Genomic DNA, 22,858 nt, shown 5'->3' with positions numbered 1-22,858 from the left:
GTAGTGTAGTTTGCACAACTTGAGTCAGTTAAGGAACCCCTGACAAGAAAACAAGACAGCTGTGATTTGACCAGTAGATGGGCGACACTGCCACCTGTTGGTAGTTAACAGCAATTTCATCTCTGTGTTAGGGTGTGTGAGTGTGCCTGCCTGTAAGAGTTTGAAGGTAAGAGGTCATCCTTAGGTATCTACCTCTATCCTTCACCACCTTTTTTTTTTTTTTTTTTTTTTTTTAGACAAAGCTCACTGAACCCAGAACTTGCCATGTGGACGAAACTAGCCCAGTGAGTTCCCAGGATCTGTCCCTTAGTCCTGAGATTACAGACAGGCCACAAACCCTGGCTTTTTACATGGGTGTGCTGATCTAAACTTACACTTGTGCAGCCAGAGGATTCAAGGCCAGCCTCAGCTACAAACAAGTGGGAGCCTAGCCTGAGTTTACCCAAAACTTTCTCCAAGCAAGCATGCAAACAAGCAAGCAAGCAAAGAAGGACTTAGGGAGATGGTTCAATGGGTAAAGTTTCCTGAGTTCAGATTCCCAATAATGACAAAAAAGCTGAACATGGGGGCACATGCCTGTTAGCTTCAGCACTGGGGGGTTAGAGACAGACACACATCCATGCACATAAGTATAAAAATAATCTTTACTGGGGTGATGGTGGCACATGCCTTTAGTCCCAGCACCTAGAAAGCAGAAGCGGGCGCATCTCTGTGAACTTGAGGCCAGTCTGGTCTACAGAGCAAGTTCCAGGACAGCCAGGGCTACACAGAGAAACTCTGTCTCAAAAAACAAAACAAAATAACAACAACCAAATCTTTAAAAAGATAGTGGATTCTGAGTTTTTTTTTTCTTTAAAGGATGGTAAGGGGGACTTCTATCTAATCCATCTATCTCTTCTGCCCCTTTTATCTTTGTTGTCTGTGACAGTATCTCATGAAATCTAGTTGACCTTGGACTTGCTATGTAGCTAACAATGATCTTGAACTCCTACTCTTCCTGACTGTACCTCCCAAGAGCTGGGATTTCAAGTGAGTTTGAAGCCCCCCTGGGCTTTGTGAGACCATAGCTTGTAAAAATAAAAACTAGAGGCTGGGGGCATAACGCTGTGGGTAGAGGGCTTGCCCAGCATTCACCAAGCCCTGGCTTTGATTCCCAGTGCTGCACAGAGGGAGCAGGAGGATCTGAAATTCAAGACCATTCTCAGCTACATAACAAGTTGAAGGCTAGCCTGAGCTACATGAGATCACCAGACAGAGGTACTGGGGGTGGGAGGGGCAAATGTCATGATTGTGTGTGTGCATAGAAAAATCGCTGCCCTCAAGAGTACCCAATGCACATGGGAGATTCTCCTAGGAAGATGTAACAAGAGGGACACATGATACCTGAGCTCAGGTAACCAGTCACATGGCAGGAAGTAAATTAAAATAAATGGGCTATCATAACTTATGATTCTAGTCAAAGAAGAGCCTAGCTATATGGCCAAGGTATTAGCTAAAATGGACACAGGTGAGAGGCTAAGGCAGACTTGTGAAGGCATGTTTGGCTGAAGCAGACACAGGAGAGAGGATGTTCTGCTAAAGCAAGCATGTGAAAGGTCATGTGATGAAGGATTCTTTGCTAATAACATGTATGTATTGGTCCGCCTTACACTGAGTAGTAGTTGAACTGCACTTGTTGGAACTCCATAGGGAGAAACTGACTAAGAAAAAAAACAACCTTCTGGTGATGTGCTGCAGTTTCTTGCTGCTTCTGCAGCTCTGGCTGATTGGACAGAGTGATGTCAACTGAGACAGAGGCACATGCTGAGGCAAGACCTATGGAGGACACATGATATCTGACTCAACAGACAGTGACGGAGGCTGAGCTAGGCTTGCTTACGTAAGGCCTGTTGGAAAAGGGAGAAACTCCCTCTCAACCCTCGGGAATTCACGGCCACCCCAATAACTGCAAGACACCGAACTTGATGCAATTAACAAGAGGTATATTTGATTCAGCACATTGAGGCCACACTTCTAGCCTGTCCTAATATAGAGGCAAGCAATGAAGTACGACCCCCACTTAGAGAAGAGGTAGAGCTTTTAAAGGAAAAAACCGCAACCCAGGGAGACAAGGGGGGGAAATCATGATTAAGTATCTATAGAAAGCACCTGTCCAGTGTTCAGCTTCTGTGACAGGTTCAAGAAATGATCATGAGGAAATATCTCATAGAATCAAACCCTATCCAATTTGTCTTATGGTCAGTTCTGTTCCTGGTATCCAGGGTGCACAGGCACGCTGACCTGAACTCCCAGCTCAAACCCTATTCAATCTATCTTGTGTTCAGTTTTTAGTTCCTGGTACCCATAGCGCTCGGTCACGCTGACCTGAACTCTCAGCTCTGAACTCCTGTCTTACCTATTTTGTCTTGTGGATAGCTAATTTCCTGGAGCCCAGAGTGCAGAACAAGCTGATCTGCACTTTTAACTCCATCTGTGGAAAGTTTAAATTTTTTTAACTCTTTCACTTATAGAGCTAGCTGTGCAACACTTGTGGGTCTCAAGTCTTTGCTGATCTTTGCTTCGCTGAGAGAGGCACAGCTGAGAACATCTGGAGGCCCTCCTGGTCTCTCCTGCTGACTCATGCTGATACTGAGGCCTGGCTGTCTCTGCTAGGTAGTGCCACCTCTGCTGATTCATGTTTGCTATCCAGACTCTACCAAACTGGACAACTGGTGTATCTGTGAAGCGTTTGCAAGTGGATGGAGCTGCTGCTGCTGACCTGTGAACTGAACTGCTGATTTCCTAACAACACAGACAGGAGTTGCTCCAAAGAACCTTTCTAAACAGGTCCTCTTCCCTGCCCCTGTATCCTTTCTTTCCTACTATCTCTGGTGGGTGGTAGACTAGAAGGAAAGGTTAAGAACCATCATTAAAAGTAGGCTTTGAGCCGGGCAGTGGTGGCGCATGCCTTTAATCCCATCTCTTGGGAGGCAGAGGCAGGCAGATTTCTGAGTTTGAGGCCAGCCTGGTCTACAGAGTGAGTTCCAGGACAGCCAGGGCTATACAGAGAAACCCTGTGTCAAAAAAAGGGGGGGGGGGCTTTGAAAAAATTAAAGCTACGGTCCTTTTCTCTGTTTTGTGAATCCTAACTTCTCTGCAGCTCTGGCCTTTGTCCTCAGCTTGGTGGGATTGAAGGTTCTGGTATGTTCTCTCTTTGCACAGATGCCTAGGATCTCCTTCCAGGCACTAAGCTAGGACAATTTTAGGACTCCTCTGCTCTCCTTCTCTTGTATATCCCTGCCCTTCCTCATCTGCTATCCAGCATCTTCAAGACAATTGTCCTACAGTGTATGTGGGGAGGTGCCATAATAAAACTGCCAACAAGACCACTCCATGGTGTGGTTAAAAGTTTTACTGTGAATACAAGAGAGAAAGAAACAGCCTGAGGCATCTGGAAAAGTCCAGAGCAGGGAGAGAAAGAAGTAGGCTGAGCATGGCCAGCAGACTGGCCTAGCCATGCCTAGGGAAGCGGGAGAGAATAGTGGAGACTGCAAGACAGCAGGACATAGGCAAGAGAGGCTAGTGAGAGAGGAGGGAAGTAAGTGCATAAAAGCAGGTAAATGGATAGCAAGAGACACCGAGGAAAGGAGAGCATGTGGGAGAGGGCGGGTGATAAGAGCAGGGTCATAAGGAGAGTGAGGGTCAGGGGAGAAGGAAGCCCATGAGCTGGAGGTAGTTATGGTAGAGGAAGAGATGAGAAGAGCTGGCATGCTAAGACGGGCTTTGAAATGTGTAACACATACTATGAGTAGGCCCTGAGAAAAAGGAATATAGAAATAACTCCATTTAGAACAGGCTGGGTTGGGGCCCCAGATCCATGGGAGGCTGAAAAAGCCTATCTCCTGAGGGTGTTGTGTGGGTTTGATCACAGGTGAAATCAATCCTAGACACAGAACACTCAGGTGTGGGCTGGAGAGGTGGCTCAGTAGGTAAGAGCACTGGCTGCTCTTCTGGGGGACCTGGCTTTGATTCCCAGAAACCACATGATAGCACACAACTGCCCCTAACTCCAGTTCCAGGGGATCTAATACCCTCTCTTCTGGTCTCCACTAACACTGCATGCACATGTTGTGCAAGCAAGCACACAGGTGTACACACACACACTACATACACACATCATATCATATATACATACATCACATTACACATACACACACACACACACACACACACACACACACACACATACACAGAGACAGAAATAAAAACAAATAAAACAATTCAGGTGCTAGGCCACTCAAGGATGAGGAACCTAGGGGCTGGAGAGATGGCTCAGCAGTTAAGAACACTTGTTACTCTTACAGAGAACAGGGTTTGATTCAGAACACACATGGTAGCTCACAACCATCTGTAATTCTAAATCCAGGGATCCCAAAGCCCTCTTCTGACTTCCCCAGGCATCAGACAATCATGCATCAGACACATATGCAGAACCCAAACATACATGCAGGAAAAACATTCATATACATTAGCTAAATATAAAGAATTGTTTTAAGGAATGAAAAGTCTACCATGACTACAGTCTGACCATCAAAGATATTAACACACAACCACATCATACCTGAAATACCTCATATATGGCCAGAACATTAAAAGGGCTTTACCAGCTGCACATAGGGTTGCAGTCTGTAATCATCGACCTTTTAGGTCATTCTTAGGACAATGAGGTTGAAGGATATCTTAGCTCAATGTCAGCCTGAATATTATAGACAGAGCTTGTCTATAATGCAAACAAAACAGGGCTAGGCGTGACAGCATGGACCTTTAATCCAAGCCCTTGGGAGGCAGAAGTAGGCAGATCTCTATGAGTTCAAAGCCAGCCTGGTCTACATGGCAAATTCTAGCCCCCGCAGGGCCACTTAGTGAAACCAGGTCTTTTTTTTTAAACCAAACAAATAAAAACAGAGAAACTGGCAGTTGATGGTCCCAGCAATTGGGTGAAAAGCCAAGTGTGTCTGTGGCTGGTTGTGTTGTGCGTAGCTGCAAGTTCAGTGCTAAGGGAAGGAGTGGACAGAGGGCAGAGACAGAAGGGTGGCTGAAGCTCAGCAGCTCACATCCAGGAGTCCACACTCAGTGAGAGACCCTGTTTTAAGGTAGTAAGAGAAAGAGAGAAGCCTGCCATCCTCCTCTGGTCACTATATGTACACATAATGGCAGTACTCACCAGCACACACCAGAGGTGTACAACACACACACACACACACACACGCACACACACACACATGCATGCATGCATACATGCATGAGCATTAAAGATAAATGAAAATTAAAAACAGAAAAACTCCATCCTGGATAGTGAGAAGAGAAAACAGTGCTGTCCTGGCCACACATGGGATGAACAACCCTGGACATAGGACACCTTGTCTGAAAGGTACATTCTTGTACATGAATTCAGGGAGGTGTAGTTTTTTTTTTTTTTTAAGATTGGTTTATTTATTTATTATGTATACACAGCATTCTGCCTGCATGTATGTCTGCAGGCCAGAAAAGGGCACCAGATCTCATTATAGATGGTTATGAACCACCATGTGGTTGCTGGAAATTGAACTCAGGACCCCTGGAAGACCAGCCAATACTCTTAACCTCTGAGCCATCTCTCCAGCCCTTTTTTTTGTTTTTTTTTTTTTTTGTTTTTTTTTTTTAAGATTTATTTATTATATATATGCGAGTACACTGTTGCTCTCTTCAGACACACCAGAAGAGGGCATCGGATCTCATTACAGATGGCTATGAGCCACCATGTGGTTGCTGGGAATTGAACTCGGGACGAATTCTGGAAGAGCAGTCAGTGCTCTTAACCACTGAGCCATCTCTCCAGCCTGGAGGTGTAGTTTTTATCTTATTAAACACACATTGTTTTAAATTCTATCTTTTATAAACCTGGTTTTTAAAGATAGAACAGAAATTAGCGTAAATCATGTGGCAGCCCTTAGTTAATTCCCAGCAATCCAGAAAGTTACCTGGCTCCTGGGCAGGTGGGGTTTACAGATTAATTTGGAGAATTACAGTACTTCATGCAGGCAAAAAAAAAAAAAAAGAAAGAAAGAAAAGAAAGAAACAAAACAAAAAAAAAAAAACCATACTCACAAAATAAACTTGGAAAGATCTAACATACCTTAAAATATATAGAAAAGTAAGCTAAATTAAAAATTAATAAAATGAGCATTGAGTTCATTCTCTCTCCTCATTTGTTTCTCATTGAATGAAAATCAGGACAATGCTGTGGTTATTTCTTACCTCAGTAAGCCTGTATAAAAACCACACAACTCAGTCATAATATATGCTATATGCCTATAATAATAAGCCATATGCCTATATTATAATAATAATAAGCTATAATATATGCCATAATAATAAGCTATATGCCTATATTGGGCAGCTCTATCACTGTACTAATCTACTCCCCAGCTATGAGACCTCTTGCTACTTGTCGAGCCCCACTCGACCAGCAAGGAAGACTTGAACAACCGGATCCTTCTCAACAGCCTTTATTGCAGAAGCGCTCTTTTAGTTTTCATGAGGAGACCCCAAATGCCCAGGGCGAGCTGCTTATATACCCTCAGCCCTGGGGGGGGAGAGGAGCACGTGGAGGTGCGCAATTGGTCAGAATTGCAGTGCCTCATTAGCATACCCCGCCCAGGAGGGGGCAATTGGTCAGGATCGTGGTACTCCATTAGCATACCCTGCTTGATTGTGGTACCTTATTAGCATACCCTGTTCGGGAGGGGTTGGCGCCAAACTGAGTTAACTGCATGCGCAGTGCACTATTTACTAGTAGCCGATACCAGAGGCCAAGTCGGGTCGGCGGCCTACAGCTACTTGTGGCTTCTCCAGGCCATGTCTCTCTCCTCCCTCTCTGAGACCTCCAGACCAATCTTTCCCTTCCACTGCCCAAATCATTGGCTCTAGCCTTTCTCTGACCAGTCAGAATGGGGAGAGGGCCCAGTGAGATTACCTGAGTATGTGTGCTGCTCATTGTAGAGGGCGTCCCCTCTTGAGGAAGCAGAATAAACATTAAAATACAACCAGCACCAGGACAACCCACAATATGACAAGAATGCTCCTGACTACAGTGAGAAGGGTTTTATTGTAGATATGAAGAAGAGTACAGCCAGAGGCATCTGAAAGAGTCCAGACTGAACATAGCCAACAAAATAGACGAGGCCATGAGAGGAGAGGTGGGGAGTAGGGGCGGGGGTGGGCAAGCTAGTAAGAGAAGACTGGAGAGAGGATGCCAAGAGGACCCAGATGGTGCTTAGAAATCAAGAGAGAAGTGGCCAAAACGGCTGAGTTATACAAGAATCTGAAGCGGCAAAGCTCAGGGGCTAGAGAGATTTAGAGTCGGGGCGGAGTATGCCAGACAGGATGACTCTGTAAGCCGTACTCGTGAGAAGGACCTGAGGGAACCCCTAAGTTAGCATAGACCTCGATGCTAATAGACGCCACCACAAGCATAGGTTAATGGAAGAGTCCTATGTCCCTACTGCCAAAGATGACAATTACTACTTTTAGCAAGTAAAAACGACTTTCTTAAGTTCCTGAAAGCATGATGGGTTTTGTCTAAATGCCAGACTTTGGGGAAATGTCTTGCACGTTCCCCCCCGCCCCCCCCCCCCACCTTTTTTTCTTCAAGAAAATAAGAGTGAAGCCTTTAGAACCTTTTGCCTTTTACAGTGAGTGAAAGAACAAAAGTGGAGAAGCGGGTGTCTGATCTTCAACCCATCCTTTTCAGTTTCATTCACTAAGCTACATACACTAGAGCGCCAAGAGCCGCTAGAGTAGCCGCCTGGTTCCGAGAGTCCCGGCCGCCGGGACCTGCAGTCGACTTGTCAACCGGTGACGTCTCAGCGTCGCACTCCTGACGTCATAGATGAGCGCCATGCTTGAAGAGAGTGCGGGAAGCTGCAACTGCAGCTGAATTCTGTGACAGCCATGGAACTAATGCAGGAAGAGCGGGAACTGAGTCGCTGGGCTGCCGAAGAGATGGAGTTGCCCCCAGCGGCTCGTCCCCGGGAATCGACGCTGCGCAGGTGAGGCTGCTTCTGGAGTAAGTGTTATGCCCAGGTCTCGGGACCTCCAAGAGATCTCAAAGAATTGCCATATCCGCTGTAGAGATACACAAGAGCTTGTTATTTCAAACCCAAGTTTGGACCACAAGTTGCACAAAAGCGAAATTGCGGCCCCGAGACTAGGAGTGTAGGGAATGTATACAAGCAGGTTACAGAGGAGGAGGGAAGCGGCGGATAAGAAAAGCTTTAATGTTTTTACAAACCGGTTGCAGCTGCCTGGGAACTCTTTAATTGGCATGATTTCTCTCTGAGGATGTATGGTTTTTGCTCTTCCCAAGGCCATAAGCCACCTGTGTTGGGGAGTGTTTGGCCATCCATCAGAGAGTGCTTCAGGCGGCATGGAGGCTGCTGCGCTGTTTTTTGTTTATCTGTTCTCTAACTGACATCGTCGTTCCCAGGATGTGGGTGCTATTAGAATAAGGATTTGTGGCCTTTGGCGCCAGCGGCATCTTTTTGAAAGGGGGATTTCTATGTGTATGGGGCTGAGGGGGAAGAGGGAAGTGCTGCGGCTCCGGCAAGCGCCAGCCTGCTAGGCTTCTGGGGAAGCTGCACTGGCCATTTGACCATTTCGCTCGGCTTCTTCATAAGGACTCCCCATCCTGGAATTAGCCTCAAGGCGTAAGATCCCCGCCCCCCCCCCCTCGAGAATGAGACAGACCTGCAGAATAAGGGGGTCCCTACAGCACCTCACCTCTGCCACTCTTGCCCTAAGCAAAGGTGACACTAGGCAGTTAGCAATGGCTGTTCAATTGGAGACCAAATCTGCAGAAACAGTAACACATGACCCTGTTATGAAAGACCATTTCCTGGGGTGGAGACCTCTTACACCCACCTCTGCAAATGACTACAACCAAATGTCTCCCAGAAGAAAGAGAGCCCCGTCATGGAATAAGAATACCCTCACACACTAAGAATACCTTAGGGAGAAGGCCACCCTCTCAGTGACACCCACAGAAGTGAGAAATCTTGGAACTTTCCACCACAACTGTGGAGATGGTGGAGGGTGCTCCTCCTCCTGGGCGATGCCCCAAGCATACCTCATGCTGTATCCCTTCAGGCTGTGTCTGGGTCAGGGTGCTGACATCTGGGCCTACATCATACAGCATGTTCGTAGTCAGAGGTAAGCCAAACCTGGTGCAGGGGAGGGGGCTAGAGAATGGGAAAGGCATAGGCAAGGCTCATAGCAACTTCTTTCCCTCCCTCCATCTTTCCAATGCAGGAGTATCAAGACAATCCAGGGAAATCTCCTCTGGTAACTGCTTCTTAAATTCATTGATTCCTGTCTTCCCCAGTTTTGTCTAGCCTTGTTCACAACCAAGGCCTCTACTGCTCTAGCCGTCTCCTAACTCTGGTCTCATTTCTCTAGGTATGGCCATCAGGACAATCCAAAGGTGAGACGTCTGTGCTGTCAATATTCTCTTTCAACCAAAAGTCAGCTTGCAAATATTTTGCTTTAGGCCCTGGAGGTGACGGGTCTGTCAGGGACACCATGTTACAGAACAGGCCCAGATCTTTGTGCTCCCAGGGGTTGTGGTCCAGGGGGATCCAGGCACAAGATGAGGAGCAATGGTGTATGGACTTGGGGGGTTGGTGTTGGAGAGAGGAAGGTCCTGAGTCCTATGGTCTCAGCACTAGGGAAGAAGCAGAAAGACCACCATGAGTGTAAGGCCAGCCTGGTCTACAGAGTGAAACCTGCTCAGAAGTAGAAAGAGTAAACAAAAATGATAAGAGGAGATAGGGAAGGATGGGTTTGACAGAGCTGCTAAGGAATACAGGGAAAAAGTCAAAACTAGGAGGGGGAACCTAGAGAGATGGCTCAACAATTAAGAGCACTTGCTGCTGTTGAAGAGGACCCCAGTTCACATCCCAGCATCCAGAGCATCCAGAGCATCCAGATGGCTAACAGCCAACTGTGATTTCAGTTCTAGGGAATATAACACCTTCTGGCCTCCACTGGTGTCTGCATGCATGCAGTACACACACACGCACACGAACACACACACAGAGATAGAAGCTGGGTATGTTGGTACTTGCCTGTTATCCCAGCACTTGGATGCTGAAGCAAAAGGACTATGAGTTTAAGGGCAGTCCAAGCTAGTTACGTAACCAAACCCCTGTCTCAATAAAAATAAAAAAACAATAATAATAAAAGGCATCTGACAGAGATGTAGGAGTCACCACACAGACAGAAAACCAAGATGGAGAGGCAATTCCAGGAGGGAGAGAACCAGATAGATTCTTAGTGCTTGTGTGAGCCACTTAAACAAAGAAAAATATGTCAACCATCTTCCAGGAGATGAGGTGAGGAGTTGAGTGCCACCCAGAAGGTAGTGCAGCCAGGCTAAGCCCCAATGGATCCAAGCATCTGACCTTCTGATCCTGTTACCTGATCCCACCAGATATGTCGGAAGTTGGAGCTGGAAGCCACTGTGGCCCGCCTTCAGGCAGAGAACCAAGAGCTAGACCAGAGCCTGGAACGGATGGATCAGGAGACTGAAGTGCAGGGTGACTCATGGGGCCAGTCAAATGGGCACTGAAACCCTCGGTGACAGAGCTGTTGACAGCCACCTCTGTTCCTCCCACAGACATAGCCATGACACAGACACTGCAGAGCCTGAAAGACACCCAGTATCGAGCTCTTCTCCTCCAGGCCCAAGCTGGGGCTGTACAAAGACAGCAGCGTGGGTTGCATGACCCCATGCAACGGCTGCAGAATCAGCTCAAGGGTCTGCAGGACATGCAAAGGTAGGGTTCAGCTCCTCAGGGAGGTTAAACATTCTCCTCAGAAACCCCTGTGTTCTACCTGATCCCTTCCTTTCAGAATTCTAAGCTTCTAGCCATAACATAAGGGCTGTCAGGATGGGCAGTTTTATTATCTTGGGCATCTGGATTTATGGTGCCAGCTGGATGTCTACAACACTGGCTTTGGAGAAACAAGTGAATATACAGAATAAGGCCCCACCCTGCTGGAGCTGATGTTCTCCTGCATAGAAGGCGGATGGGAACCTAGGAAATACCTCATAGTTCCAGGTAGATGTAAATCCTGTGAAGGATTGTAGGATGAAGGGAAAGGGGTAATGTTTAAATTGGGAGAGAAGTCTCCATAGCAACCTTAAAGGCTGCAGGTCAACTTGAGAAATGGACAGCCAGGAGAATGTGCAGCCAAGCCTTGCTGGGCAGAGGGACAGTGTGAGGAGGTGGAGTGGGAGAGGTGGCAGGGCTATGGAGTCACTGCCATTTCTCTCTGAAACAGCAGGCACCACTGCTTGGCTACTTAGAACTGTATGACCTTAGGCAATGTATTCTTTGTGCCTCTAAGCTCTATGGAACAGCACTCAGATCCAACCTTTTTAGTCAGTATAAGAATGAGGTGAGTCAGACCTTGGCTAGTGCTCAGAAGAGGTCTGCCCGCTGTTCTGATGTGACAGGGAAGTGTTGTGTTGGAGAAGGCCTAAAATTGTGCTGTGACAACAATCCTTAGGTCTCATAAGGGTGGTTTGGTTTGGTTCTATTTCTATTTCTTTTCTGTATGTAGGTGTTTATATTATGTACGGGTGGGTATATTATGCATATCTGTGAACTATGGATATGCCTGGTGCCCTCAGAAGCCAGAAGGCGGCACTGGCTTCCCTGGAACTGACAGCTGCCATATGGTTGCTGGGAATTGACCTCAGGACCTCTGGAAGAGCAGCCAGTGTTCTTAACCTTTGAGCTACCTCTGCCTCTCATGGAGCTGTTTTCTGTACCAGTGCTCAGCTTTAAACTTCAGACTTCACACATGCTAAGCAGGGGCTTTACTACTAAGCTACACTTCTTACACTGTGTTTGGTTGGTTTTTGCTTTAGACACAGTCTATGTAGACCAGGATGGACCCAACATGACAGTGATCTGTTTGCCTCTGGCTCCCACATACTGGGATTACTACCTCGCCTAGCCTATGCCCTTTTGCTTGTTCATTTGAACACTTATTTGTGTGTGTGTGTGTGTGTGTGTGTGTGTGTGTGTGTGTGTGCGCCCGCACATCATGTGTGCCTGTATGAGTTTATATACCCCACATGCATGCAGGTGTCCATTGGAGGCTAGAGGGCATCAGATCCTCTGGAGCCAAAATATAGGCAGTTGTGAGCCAGGTCTGTGCAAGAGCAAGAAGTGTTCTTAACTACTGAGCCATCTCTCCATCTTTCTGGCCCTGACTTGCTTTTTAAATTTACTTTCTATGAAATGTGAGTCAGAGTCTCACTAGTTAACTAGACTGGCCTTAAATGTGCTTTGTAACCACAGCAGCTGTGCCAGCTTTTCACAGTACTGGGATGACAGGCCTATGCCAGGGCCAGCCAAATGTAGGGGGTTTTTTTGTTAGTGTTTTGAGACAGAGTAGTTCGGGCCAGCTGGCCTGAAACTTACTATGTAGCCCAGGGGGGTGGGTGGAGAGATAGATGCCCCAGGTTAAGAACACTGGCTACTGTTTAGGAAGACTGTGGTACATCCCCACCACCCATTTAGGCACTCACTGTAGCCCATGTGGGCTTCAGACTTTTAGTAATCTTCCTGTCTCAATCTCCTGAGAGCTAGGATTCAGCAGTTCTCAACCTGTGGGCTATGTCCCCTCTGGGGTTGAAAGACCCATTCACAGGCATCACCTAAGGTCATCAGGAAATACAGATATTTATACTGATTCATAACAGCAGCAATATTACAGTTGTGAAGTAGCAATGACAATAGTTTTATGGCTGGGGTCCCCACAGCATGAGGAACTGTGTTAAAGGGTCGCGGCGTTCAGAAGGTGAGGACACTGGCTACAGTCTCAGGCATTAGCTACTGCCTGACTGAAAACCCAGATTTTAATAGCATTGCAGACCTACAATAGGTCCAACCAGAGGGGACAGGACTAAGGAGGCCAATGAGGAGACCCATATAGGACACAACAGTGACCTAATCTGAGAGAGAACCCTTGAGCATGGCAGTGTGAGGTGCGAGGCACAGACAGCTGCTCTCCCTAGGGCTCCATCCCAATTCCACTTGTCCTTCCAGGAAAGCCAAAGTGGATGTGTCCTTTGGACCTGTGGTGTCAGCAGCCCCAGCCCTAGAGCCTAAGGTGTTGGTAAGAATTCTGGGCTGTCGGGCACTATGAGGAGTCAAGGATCAAGCAGAGGCCTAGAACTCACTAACACCCCATCCTCTTCTCCCTAGGGTGATGTCCGGGCAGCCTGCTCCCTCCGAACTCAATTCCTGAAGAACCTTCTGACTCCCCAGGCCAGGGGAGGCAGCATCCTGTGAGTGTTCTCAGCCTCTGAGACCCAGTGAAGACCCGGGCTTGAGGGACGGGAGATTGCTAGTTTATTAATTCCTCAGACAGTAGATTTCTGGGTTATTTCAGTTCTGATCCCTGCCATGTGAGGGTAGGAAGAGGCAGACCCACCTTAAATGTTGACAACCTAGTTAGTCAGGGCTGTTTGGGGAGGGGAGGCCTGAGGCTCTGGGACACGGAGGAGGCCCTTACTCAGCTCTGGAGGTGGAGTGGGGGGCTCTGGCCAGGAGACTTAACAAGGATTAAGGGTCAAGAACTAAAAAGGACAGGTAGTGGTCCCCAGGACAGCGAGTTCAGATAGTTGGGGAACTCAAGTCTAGTAGGCATAGATGGACTCGATGTCCTTACCTATACAGTGGGGACAATGATAGCTCCTACTTACATGCTGAGGCGATAATTTAGAGGGTAATTAATGTGTCTTACAACATTCAATGTCCACTTACCCAAATCCACAGAAGCGCTTGTGATGAGCACAATGGAGCATCCTATCAGCAGTGGCTGACTTCAGTTGAGGTGAGAGGGCAAGGCTCCCAGGAAAGGGTACCTCCTCCTACTCCATGATAAAACTTCCACTAGCCATCTAAGTCAGTGCCTCAGAGGCCTGGCTTACTCCCCTGCATCATCATCCTGCCCTGCCTCCCAACTGTCCCTTCCAGACACTGCTGACAAACCACCCTGCAGGCCACATCCTGGCTGCCTTGGAGTACCTGGCAGCAGAACGGGAGTCAGAGATCCGATCCCTGTGTTATGAGGATGGGCTCAAAGAAGAGGAGCTGTCCAGGTGTGGAGTGAATGTTCCCATAGCCAGGAGCAGGCACAGTGACTGCAGATGGGGTGGAACCGAATGCCAGCCAGCAACAGGGGAAGGGAAGACTGATATTGAGTACCCATACTCATCAATACAAAGAGGCTGCTCCCTCAACTGCTCTGTCCCCACCGCAGGCCCCAGGCATTGGACTCTTCAAACTCTAGCCAGGCCCTGCCATCCACTGTCCATCTCATCCAGGTAACCCTGAGACATTTTCCCGAGACCCACTGAAGCCCTCCCCCAACGGACCATGCTCACATGGACCTTGCACCCCCCAGGAGGGCTGGCAAGCTGTAGGTGCATTAGTTACCCAGAGGAGTGAGCTCCTGAATGAGAGACAAGTCCTGACTGGCCGCCTGCAGAGCCTAATGGAGGAGGTGGAGAGACTTTCGCTTGGATCCAGTGAGAGGTAAAGATACTCCCTCAACAGAGGCTGGGGATACTGGATGTTGTCCACCCTAGGAGCCCCTTCACTTCCTCCCTTTCCTGGTGCTTGTTTTCTCGGGAGTTGGGGGTGGGGGGGAGAGGGTGTTCTTCATGCCTCCCCAAAGTTCTCATCTCCCCAATGTGGCTGCCAGTCTCTCTTCGCTCTTTCACTTCTTCCTTACCCACTAGGAAAGTCCTGCTGCTGGAGCTTAGGCGCAGTGGCCTGTGGGCACAGCTCAAGGCTCTTCATGCCCAGAGTCAGGAACTGGAGAGTGCAGTTGAGCACCGGCAACTTCTGCTTCGGGAGCTGCAGGCCAAGAGGCAGCGGATTCTACAGTGGCGTGAGCTGGTGGTGAGATCCTGGGCCCAGCGGATGGTCAGGGTGAGGGTGTGGGGTCTAGAGACCAACAACTAGGTCTCCCAGGGCTTCGAGGGATGGCTCAGCATTAAGAGGACTGGCTACACTGGCTCATCATGGCTTATGCCTTTAATCCCAGTGCTCGGGAGTCAGAGACAGAGATAAATACATAGAGAAACCCTGTCTTGACAAAAGATCACTAGCTGTCCTTCCAGAGAACCTGGCTTCAATTCTCAGCATTTCCATGGCAGCTCAAAACCAGGAGCTCAGTTCCAAGGGATCCAATGCCTTCTTTTTTTTTTTTTTTTTTTTTTTTTGGTTTTTTTGAGACAGGGTTTCTCTGTGTAGCCCTGGCTGTCCTGGAACTCACTCTGTAGACCAGGCTGGCCTCGAATTCAGAAATCTGCCCGTCTCTGCCTCCTAAGTGCTGGGATTATAGGCATGCGTCACCACTGCCCGGCCCAATGCCCTCTTTTGGCCTCTGTGGGTATGTGGCATACATGGCAGTGCCTAGATATCCATACAGGCAAAACACCCATATGCATAAAGTAAAAGTAAATCTAAAAAAAAAAAAAAAATTGAAGAGATATGGAGAGGAGGGTTGAAGGAACAAATGAACATGGCCTCTGTGGAGGAGGGTAGCCAGGGGAAGACTCCCAGGAAGAAGCAGGACCTGTCCCTGTAAGGAATGGATTGCCCTAGGCAGTAGGAAGAACAGGAAGCTAGTGTCTGTGGCTTTCTGACTCCCTAGGAGGAGAGACAGGAACAGATCCGTCTGCTCATCAAGGGAAACTCAGCCAGCAAGACTCGCCTGAGCCGGGGTCCAGAGGAGGTGAGGTGAATGTTGGGCAAGGCTTGGCAGGTCCTGGCCACCCCGCCTACGGTCTCCATCCCACAGGTGCTGGCCCTGATCCAGCAGAAACTTGTTCCCACCTCTGAGGCTGTGGCACCACAGAGCCAAGAACTGCTTCGATGCTTGAAAGAAGAAGCCAAACACCTGCCCCAAGTTCTCTTGGACCCCCTGCTGCCATCCCATGTCAAAGGGTGAGGCTGGGGCCAGCCCTGTCTTCCCTCTGAAACCTATTCAAATGAGTAGCTCCAGGGTGAGGTCCAGTGTGAGGGAGCCCTGGTCTCAGAAAATAAAGGTGATCAAGAAGACATCTGACATCCACCTTGGGCCTCTACACACATTTTCACACACCTGCACATGCACACAAAAGTAGCCCAGGGTCCCCAGACTGCCAAACCTTATCCCATATCATCAGCCCCAGTCTGGTCTCCCAGTCCTTAGGCCTATCTCCAAGTCCCTGTACCCCCAGAGCTTCTGTAAGTCAAACTGCTTAATGCTGTTACTATCCCCCCAGGTTGAAGCCACTATCCAGGATTTTACCATCCATCCATCAGCTGCAACCCACTACCCCAAGGGGCTCCAGCCTCATCTTGCTGAGTCACACACTGGGACTGCCTGTAGGCAAAGTAAGTGCCCATGACCTGTGACCTGTCTGCCCATCCCAATCCCAAACCTATAGTCAAGGTGATTGTCCTTCCCCTGCCCCCAGGCATCTGAACTACTGCTTCCAAAGGCTGCCTCTCTCCGACAAGACCTTCTGTTTCTCCAAGATCAGTGTGGTTTCCAAAGAGGAAATCTCTGTGTGAAGACCAGTCAGCCTCCAGGACCATTCATTCAGGGTACGTTGACCCTGCCTGCTTTCCAGATAAGCATTCTGTCAGGTCTACACCACCATGGGCTTCCTGAAGTGCTAAAAACCCCAGTACTGCAGTGTGCTGGGAACATGCTTGCTTCAGCTGCACAGTAAGCTCTTACTGTGTGTTGTGTCTGCCCTCGTCGTCATCGTCGTCCGTCGTCCCCCGTCCCCCCCCCCCCCCCGCAAGTTGCAGAGCAGGGAACTCAGGTACACAGTAGAATGAAGGTTGGTTGGTTGGTTCCCTTTGTTTTTTGGTGTGTATCTCACTGTGTAGTCCAGGCTGTCTTCAAACTTGAGATCCTCTTGCCTCTTCCTCCTAAGGCCTACACCCTGTCCCAACTCCCTCAGCCCAGGCAAGAGCTTGGCTGTGAATATGGGTCCCATCACAATCCCAACCCTACAGTTAGATGTGGATCTGACTATTCAGCCCATCTATTTGCCAAGTGTCACTCACTGCCTTCAGAATACCTTGTTTTGTTTTAGTGTATGTGCATGTGTGTGCCACACCATGTTTGTGAGGGTCAGAGGACAACTTGTTGGAGCCTATTCTCTCCTTCCACCATGTGGGTCCCAGGGCTCAAACTCAGGTAGTTGGGCTTTGCAGCAAACACTGCTTGATGTTCCAGTGTTCTTTTGTTATTGTTTTGTTATTGTTTATTGAGGCAGGGTCTGGCCAGGCAGCCAAAGCTGGCCTCAAACAAGCAATCTGTTCCCTCAGCCTCCCAAATGCTGGGGGATTTTTTGTTGTTGTTGTTGTTGTTGTTGTTTTGTTTTTTCGAGACAGGGTTTCTCTGTATAGCCCTGGCTGTCCTGGAACTCACTCTGTAGACCAGGCTGGCCTCGAACTCAGAAATCCACCTGCCTCTGCCTCCCAAGTGCTGGGATTAAAGGCGTGCGCCACCACCGCTCGGCCCAAATGCTGGTATTATAACCTCACACCACTACCCCAGCCTCATGGTTATCTTAAACTCTTTTGTTTGGCTGGTTGGTTTTTGTTTTGTTTTCTCTGTGTAGCCCTTGCTGTCCTGGAACTTGCTGTATAGACCAGGTTGGCCTCGAACTCACAGAGATCTGCCTGCTGGGATTAAAGGTGTGAGCTACCACCACCTGGCTATGTATCTGTAACAGCTCCTGGATCCCTCTATTCTAAACAATAATTTTGTTCCCTTTCTTCCTGACTCCCTTTCCCCAAACGATCCTTAACCCCTATGTCAGCTCATCAGCAGGCCCTCGGAGTTCAGATTCGGGGTTCTAGGCTACCAGATCTGCTCCCGCCACAATAACCCATGCTCAGAATTCCCAGAGATGACAGGCCTAGATAAAGAACATGTAGAGTCATGGTGGAGGTCACAGACAGGGCACTTAGTGACTGTGATGCTCTGCATTCAGTTTCAGTGGGGTCTGTTCTGGTGCAGTGGGGACTAGGCCCAGTCACCATCCTGGGGAAAACAGTGCAAGAGTGAAAGGTGGAGCAGGGTAAAAAGGCCCTGGGAAAGATGGTGAGTTAGTTAGAGCCCAGGGAGTGGAGTGCTTGCTAGCATACACACTGCCCTGGCCTTCATACCAGGACTGCATAAGACTAGGCGTGGTGGTTGGGAATAGTGGCGTACACCTTTAGTCCCAGTACTGTGGAGGCACAGGCAGGTGTGAGTGTAAAATCAGTGGGGTCTACATAGTAAGTTCCAAGCCAGCTAGGCTTGAAGAGTGAAACCTGTCCTCAAGAAAAGGGGAGGTGGTTAGAGAGACGGCTCAGTGGTCAAGAGCACTTGTTCTTGCAGAGGCCCTGGTTCAGTCGTGGCAGCTCACAATATCTGTAATTCCAGTTCCAGCAGACCTGCTGCTGTCTTCTGATTTCTTCGGGCACCAGGCACACATGTGCATACATATACATGAAGGCAAAACACTCATAATAAACCTAAAATACACACACATACACATATTCATGTACACACCTGCAGATCAGCACTCGGGAAGTAAAGGCAGGAGGATCAGAAGGCTCAGAGTCATCCTTGCAGAGCAAGTTTGAAGCGAGCCTGGAGTACATTAGACCTTGCCTCAAAAGGAAAAAATAATAGGCCAGTTATGACATGCACCTTTAATCCCAGTACTCAGGAGTTAGAGGCAGAAAGGTCTCTGTAAGTGTGAGGCCACCCTGGCCCACATAGGGAGTTCTAGGATAGCCAGGGCTACATAGAGACCTTGTCCTGAAAAAGAAAGGAAAACCAAAAAGTATGGTGTCTCATGTAGGCTCTGGAGTTAGCTCAGGTTTTCCCCAGAAGGGAACAGAAATCACAGAATGCAAACTGTCTGAGGAGTCGGGACTTAGGGGAGTTGCAGGGTCAGGGGGAGGGGCACACTGGGGGACAGGTTTCTGAGCAAGAGATGGAGAAGCTTCTGGCCAAGATGGAAGGTGAGCAGAATGGAAGACTAAGGCCTGGAACCTGGGAAAGAGGCCACAGAGAGAAAAGGGAGAAGCTGAGGTAGCCAAGTTTTGTGTGTGACAGAGACTGGTAGGCCACAGGGTAGACAATGGGAAAGTCCAGGCTGAGGCCTTAAAGGTGGCATCCTTGTGATGGGGACCTGGAAGCTGCCTCTCCACTTGTAACCTCCAGAGCTGCTACAGATCCAGGTGTCCCAGGAAAAGGAGCAGAATGAAAACATGGGGCAGACCATGAAGAAACTGATGAACCTGCTGAAACAGGCACTGGAGGAAATCCCAGAGCTCCAGGGGATCGTTGAAGACTGGTGAGAGGGGGGCATTTGAATATCTGGGGGCTGTGCTTCATGGCTTGGCTGCCACCATGAAAGGGTATGGAGGATAGGCCTTTCCTCAGACATGCCTTTCTCCAGGTGGGAGCAGCCGGGCCAAGCTGTCCTCTCTGAGGAGCTCCGTCAGGGCCTGTCCCTGCCCCAGTGGCAGCTGCGCTGGGTGCAGGCCCAGGTAGCACTGCAGCAGGCATACAAATGAAGAAGCAGTGAGGAGCAGACTCGAGACTTGCAATCTAGCATGGTCCCTCACCTACTGTCTCTACTCAGGAGACTGGGGAGAGGACTGCTGTTGACTTCTAAGCCAGCCTGGGCTACACAGCAAGTTCCAGGACAGCCTAGGCTACATAGTGAGACCCTATTTCAAAAATAAATAGTATTTAACTCCCAAATTTCACCTTCCTCAATAAAGCATTTGAAAGAAAGCACTGCCCAGTTTTATCAACTTTGCCTTGGTACAGGACCTGCAGTTCCCCTCTGGCTGTCGTTCTGTTTCCTCCCAGGCCTTGTACTGCCCTTCCCATTAAAGCCAAGAGAAAGAGGAAAGGTGTACTCTGGATCATACGCCTTGAAGTGGCTGCTTCATTGTGCTTCTCAGCAGATCAAATACAATGGACCAAAGCCTTCAGGGAACTAGTGGCCTAGGAGAGGGAGGTAGGCAGCTGGCAAGGTAGACGACTATGGTACAGCGGAACGTAACTGCCATGGCTATATTAAGCAGGGTAATGGTGTGGGAGAGAGATTTTCCAGGGCAGAGCTATGCTGGTAAGGAGATCACGGAGCACAGTGGCACAGTGCCTTGCCAGAATAGAGCCCTGTGCAAGGGCAGGTCAAGAGATGACAGTGACCTCTACGGTTCTGTTTAGTCTGTGACTGTAGCCCAGGCTGGACTTCAACTCATGAGCTTCCTGCTTCCACCACCCCTACCTCAGTGTTTGTACTACCAGGTTGCCTTGATTCTGTTTCTAAATGCTGCGACAAAATAATGGGTGAAAGCAATCTATGAAGGCTTATTTTTGCTCACATTTAGAGGCTACAGTGTGGCCTGGCAGGGAAGGCATGGTAGTTCTGTGGTGGTAGGAGCTGAAAGTGTTGCTTGTTCATCTCCTAGCATCTGGACTATATCTGGAGATACAGAGTAGAAACCAAAGGTGAATACAGTGTTCAGGGCTCTCTGCCAGCAACTCATTCCCAGCCAGACCCCACGTCCCAGAGGCTCACTTACCTCACAAAACAGCACCACTATTTGGGGACCAAGTGTCCAAACATGAACCTACGTGGGATGTTTCAGATTCAGACTCCAGCATAGGTCTTATAGTTTATACAGTTTTTATTTTTTATGTTTAAATCAGAGCTATCTGTAGTTTATTCTAGGAGTATGCCTCAAGATTTTACTGCTGTGAACAGACACCATAACCAAGGCAACTTTTATACGGATAGCATTTAATTGGGGCTGGCTTGCAGGTTCAGAGATTCAGCCCATTATCATCAAAGTGGGAACGTGGCAGCATCCAGGCAGGCATGGTGCAGGCAGAGCTGAGAGTTCTACATCTTCATCTGAAGGCTTCTAGAAGACTGGCTTCCAGGCAGCTAGGATGAGGCTCTTAAAGCCTACACCCACCCCAAGAGCACACCTAGTCCAACAAGGCCACACCTCCTAATAGTGCCACTTCCTGGGCCACGCATATTCAAACTACCATATTCCACTCCCTGGCCCCCATAGGCTTGTTCAAACATAATGAGTCTATGTGGGCCATACCCAAACATAGCATAATGCAAAATACAGTTAGTCCGACTTCAAATGCCCCCCCATAGTCTATAGCAGTCTCAACAATGTTAAAAGTTCAGTCTCTTCTGAGACTCATCCAATGACTTAACTATGATCCTCAAAGCAAGACAGGAAACTAGCTGGGCAAACTCCAAACTCTGCATCTCCATGTCTGATGTCAAAGCAGTCTTCAGATCCCCAACTCCTTTTTCATCTTTGTTGCCTGCCACAAACTTCTTTCTCCTGGGCTGGTTCCACTCCCTGTTAGCAGCTTTCCTCAGCAGATAGCCCGAAGCTCTGGCATCTTGAACATCTTGGAGTCTCCTATGCAACTTCAGTGTTATAGCTTCCTGTTCCAGTGTCTGGGGTCCACACATGATCTTCTGGGCTCCTCCAAAGGACTGGTGTCACATCTCCAGGTCTGCCCTCTGTAACACTCTGGGCTCTGGTTGACTCCACTGCCGTTGCTGTTCTTGGTGATCATCCCATGGTACTGGCATCTCCAATACACTGGTGTCTTTGGCTGCAACTAAGCTCCTTCACCAAAATCTACATTCTTCCAAACAAAAGCATGGTTCGGCCTATGACAGCAATACCTTAATCCCTGGTACCAACTTCTGTCTTAGGGTTTTACTGCTGTAAACAGACACTTGATTTTCCAAAAACATGCACTATAAATAAAATGACAATGTAAATGTAATAACAGTGAACAACCCTAGTGAGTTCAAGGCCAGTTTGGTGTACATATTAAGTCCCAGGCTAGACAATCTCAAAAAAAAAAGTAATAAAAAATTTAATGTTTTTTTAAAAACACTTCAATTCTCTCTATATATCTCTAGTATAAGAGATATATAAGCCTGTAATCCCAGCACTTGAAAGCCTGAGGCAGGAAGATTTGGGGGGGGGGGTTGTTTGTTTGTTTTTGGTTTTGTTTTGTTTTGAGACAGGGTTTCTCTGTGTAGCCCTGGCTGTCCTGGAACTCACTCCGTAGACCAGGCTGGCCTCGAACTCAGAAATCCACCTGCCTCTGCCTCCCAAGTGCTGGGATTAAAGGCGTGCGCCACCACTAGCCGACAGGCAGGAAGATTTCTTTTTTTTTTTTTTTTTTTTTTTAGCTTATGTAATGTTTATTTCGGCAGGAAGATTTCTTAATAGTTCGAGGCAACCTAGGGAGTTCCATGCCTGGCCTCAAAACCAAACCAAACCCCAAAATGAAAAAAAGAAAAAGATGGAGGCAGGCAGTCAGTAAAATTAAATTTTATTCAAAAAGAGAATAATGAACTGACCCCTGGCAGTGTATCTGTCAACCAACGGCAGAAGACTCCTATCCTGACTTTGCGGTGTTTACAAACTTCTGGAAGGGCCTCCGAACTTCCGTGCCTCCTCAAAGTTCCGGCTTCCACAGCGGGGTGGGTCAAAGTGACGTTGCTTCTCTCTCATTCGCCCACCTTCCTCTATGAGGGCGTGGCCTGCCCTACCGCCGCGCTCTGTCAACGAGAGGCTCTTCCGGGGCCCTGTCTTTCCGACACTCTAATTGGCTTGTACTCGTCCTGGGGGTGTGGCCATGTCTCATTAGCCCCTGTTCTTAAGCCTACGTCCTCACGCAGCGC

The 22,858-nt window shown here is 48.4% G+C and overlaps 1 protein-coding gene across 1 annotated transcript; it reads left to right on the top strand.

Moving 5' to 3' along the window:
• The first annotated feature begins 7,891 nt into the window (after window positions 1-7,891).
• Window positions 7,892-19,899, top strand: Haus5 (HAUS augmin like complex subunit 5). Its single transcript, XM_034500009.2, has 19 exons — window positions 7,892-8,069; window positions 9,166-9,228; window positions 9,328-9,360; window positions 9,475-9,499; window positions 10,508-10,613; window positions 10,694-10,853; window positions 13,140-13,209; window positions 13,299-13,381; window positions 13,872-13,929; window positions 14,073-14,197; window positions 14,359-14,422; window positions 14,503-14,633; window positions 14,840-15,002; window positions 15,760-15,840; window positions 15,907-16,052; window positions 16,373-16,484; window positions 16,568-16,697; window positions 19,327-19,459; window positions 19,565-19,899. The coding sequence occupies exons 1-19, from the start codon at window positions 7,972-7,974 to the stop codon at window positions 19,680-19,682; spliced, it is 1,899 nt and encodes a 632-aa protein (XP_034355900.1). The 5' UTR covers window positions 7,892-7,971; the 3' UTR covers window positions 19,683-19,899.
• Window positions 19,900-22,858: the final 2,959 nt, after the last annotated feature.

This window comes from Arvicanthis niloticus, chromosome 1, assembly GCF_011762505.2.
Source record: "Arvicanthis niloticus isolate mArvNil1 chromosome 1, mArvNil1.pat.X, whole genome shotgun sequence".
Lineage (NCBI taxonomy): Eukaryota > Metazoa > Chordata > Mammalia > Rodentia > Muridae > Arvicanthis > Arvicanthis niloticus.
This window is presented reverse-complemented; position numbering and strand designations above follow the sequence as displayed.

Coding starts and splice junctions, on each gene's coding strand:
- Haus5 (XM_034500009.2), top strand. CDS start 7,972: ATGGAACTAATGCAGGAAGAGCGGGAACTGAGTCGCTGGGCTGCCGAA. Junction 8,070..9,165: donor CGGGAATCGACGCTGCGCAG/GTGAGGCTGCTT, acceptor GTATCCCTTCAG/GCTGTGTCTGGGTCAGGGTG. Junction 14,634..14,839: donor TCGCTTGGATCCAGTGAGAG/GTAAAGATACTC, acceptor CTTACCCACTAG/GAAAGTCCTGCTGCTGGAGC.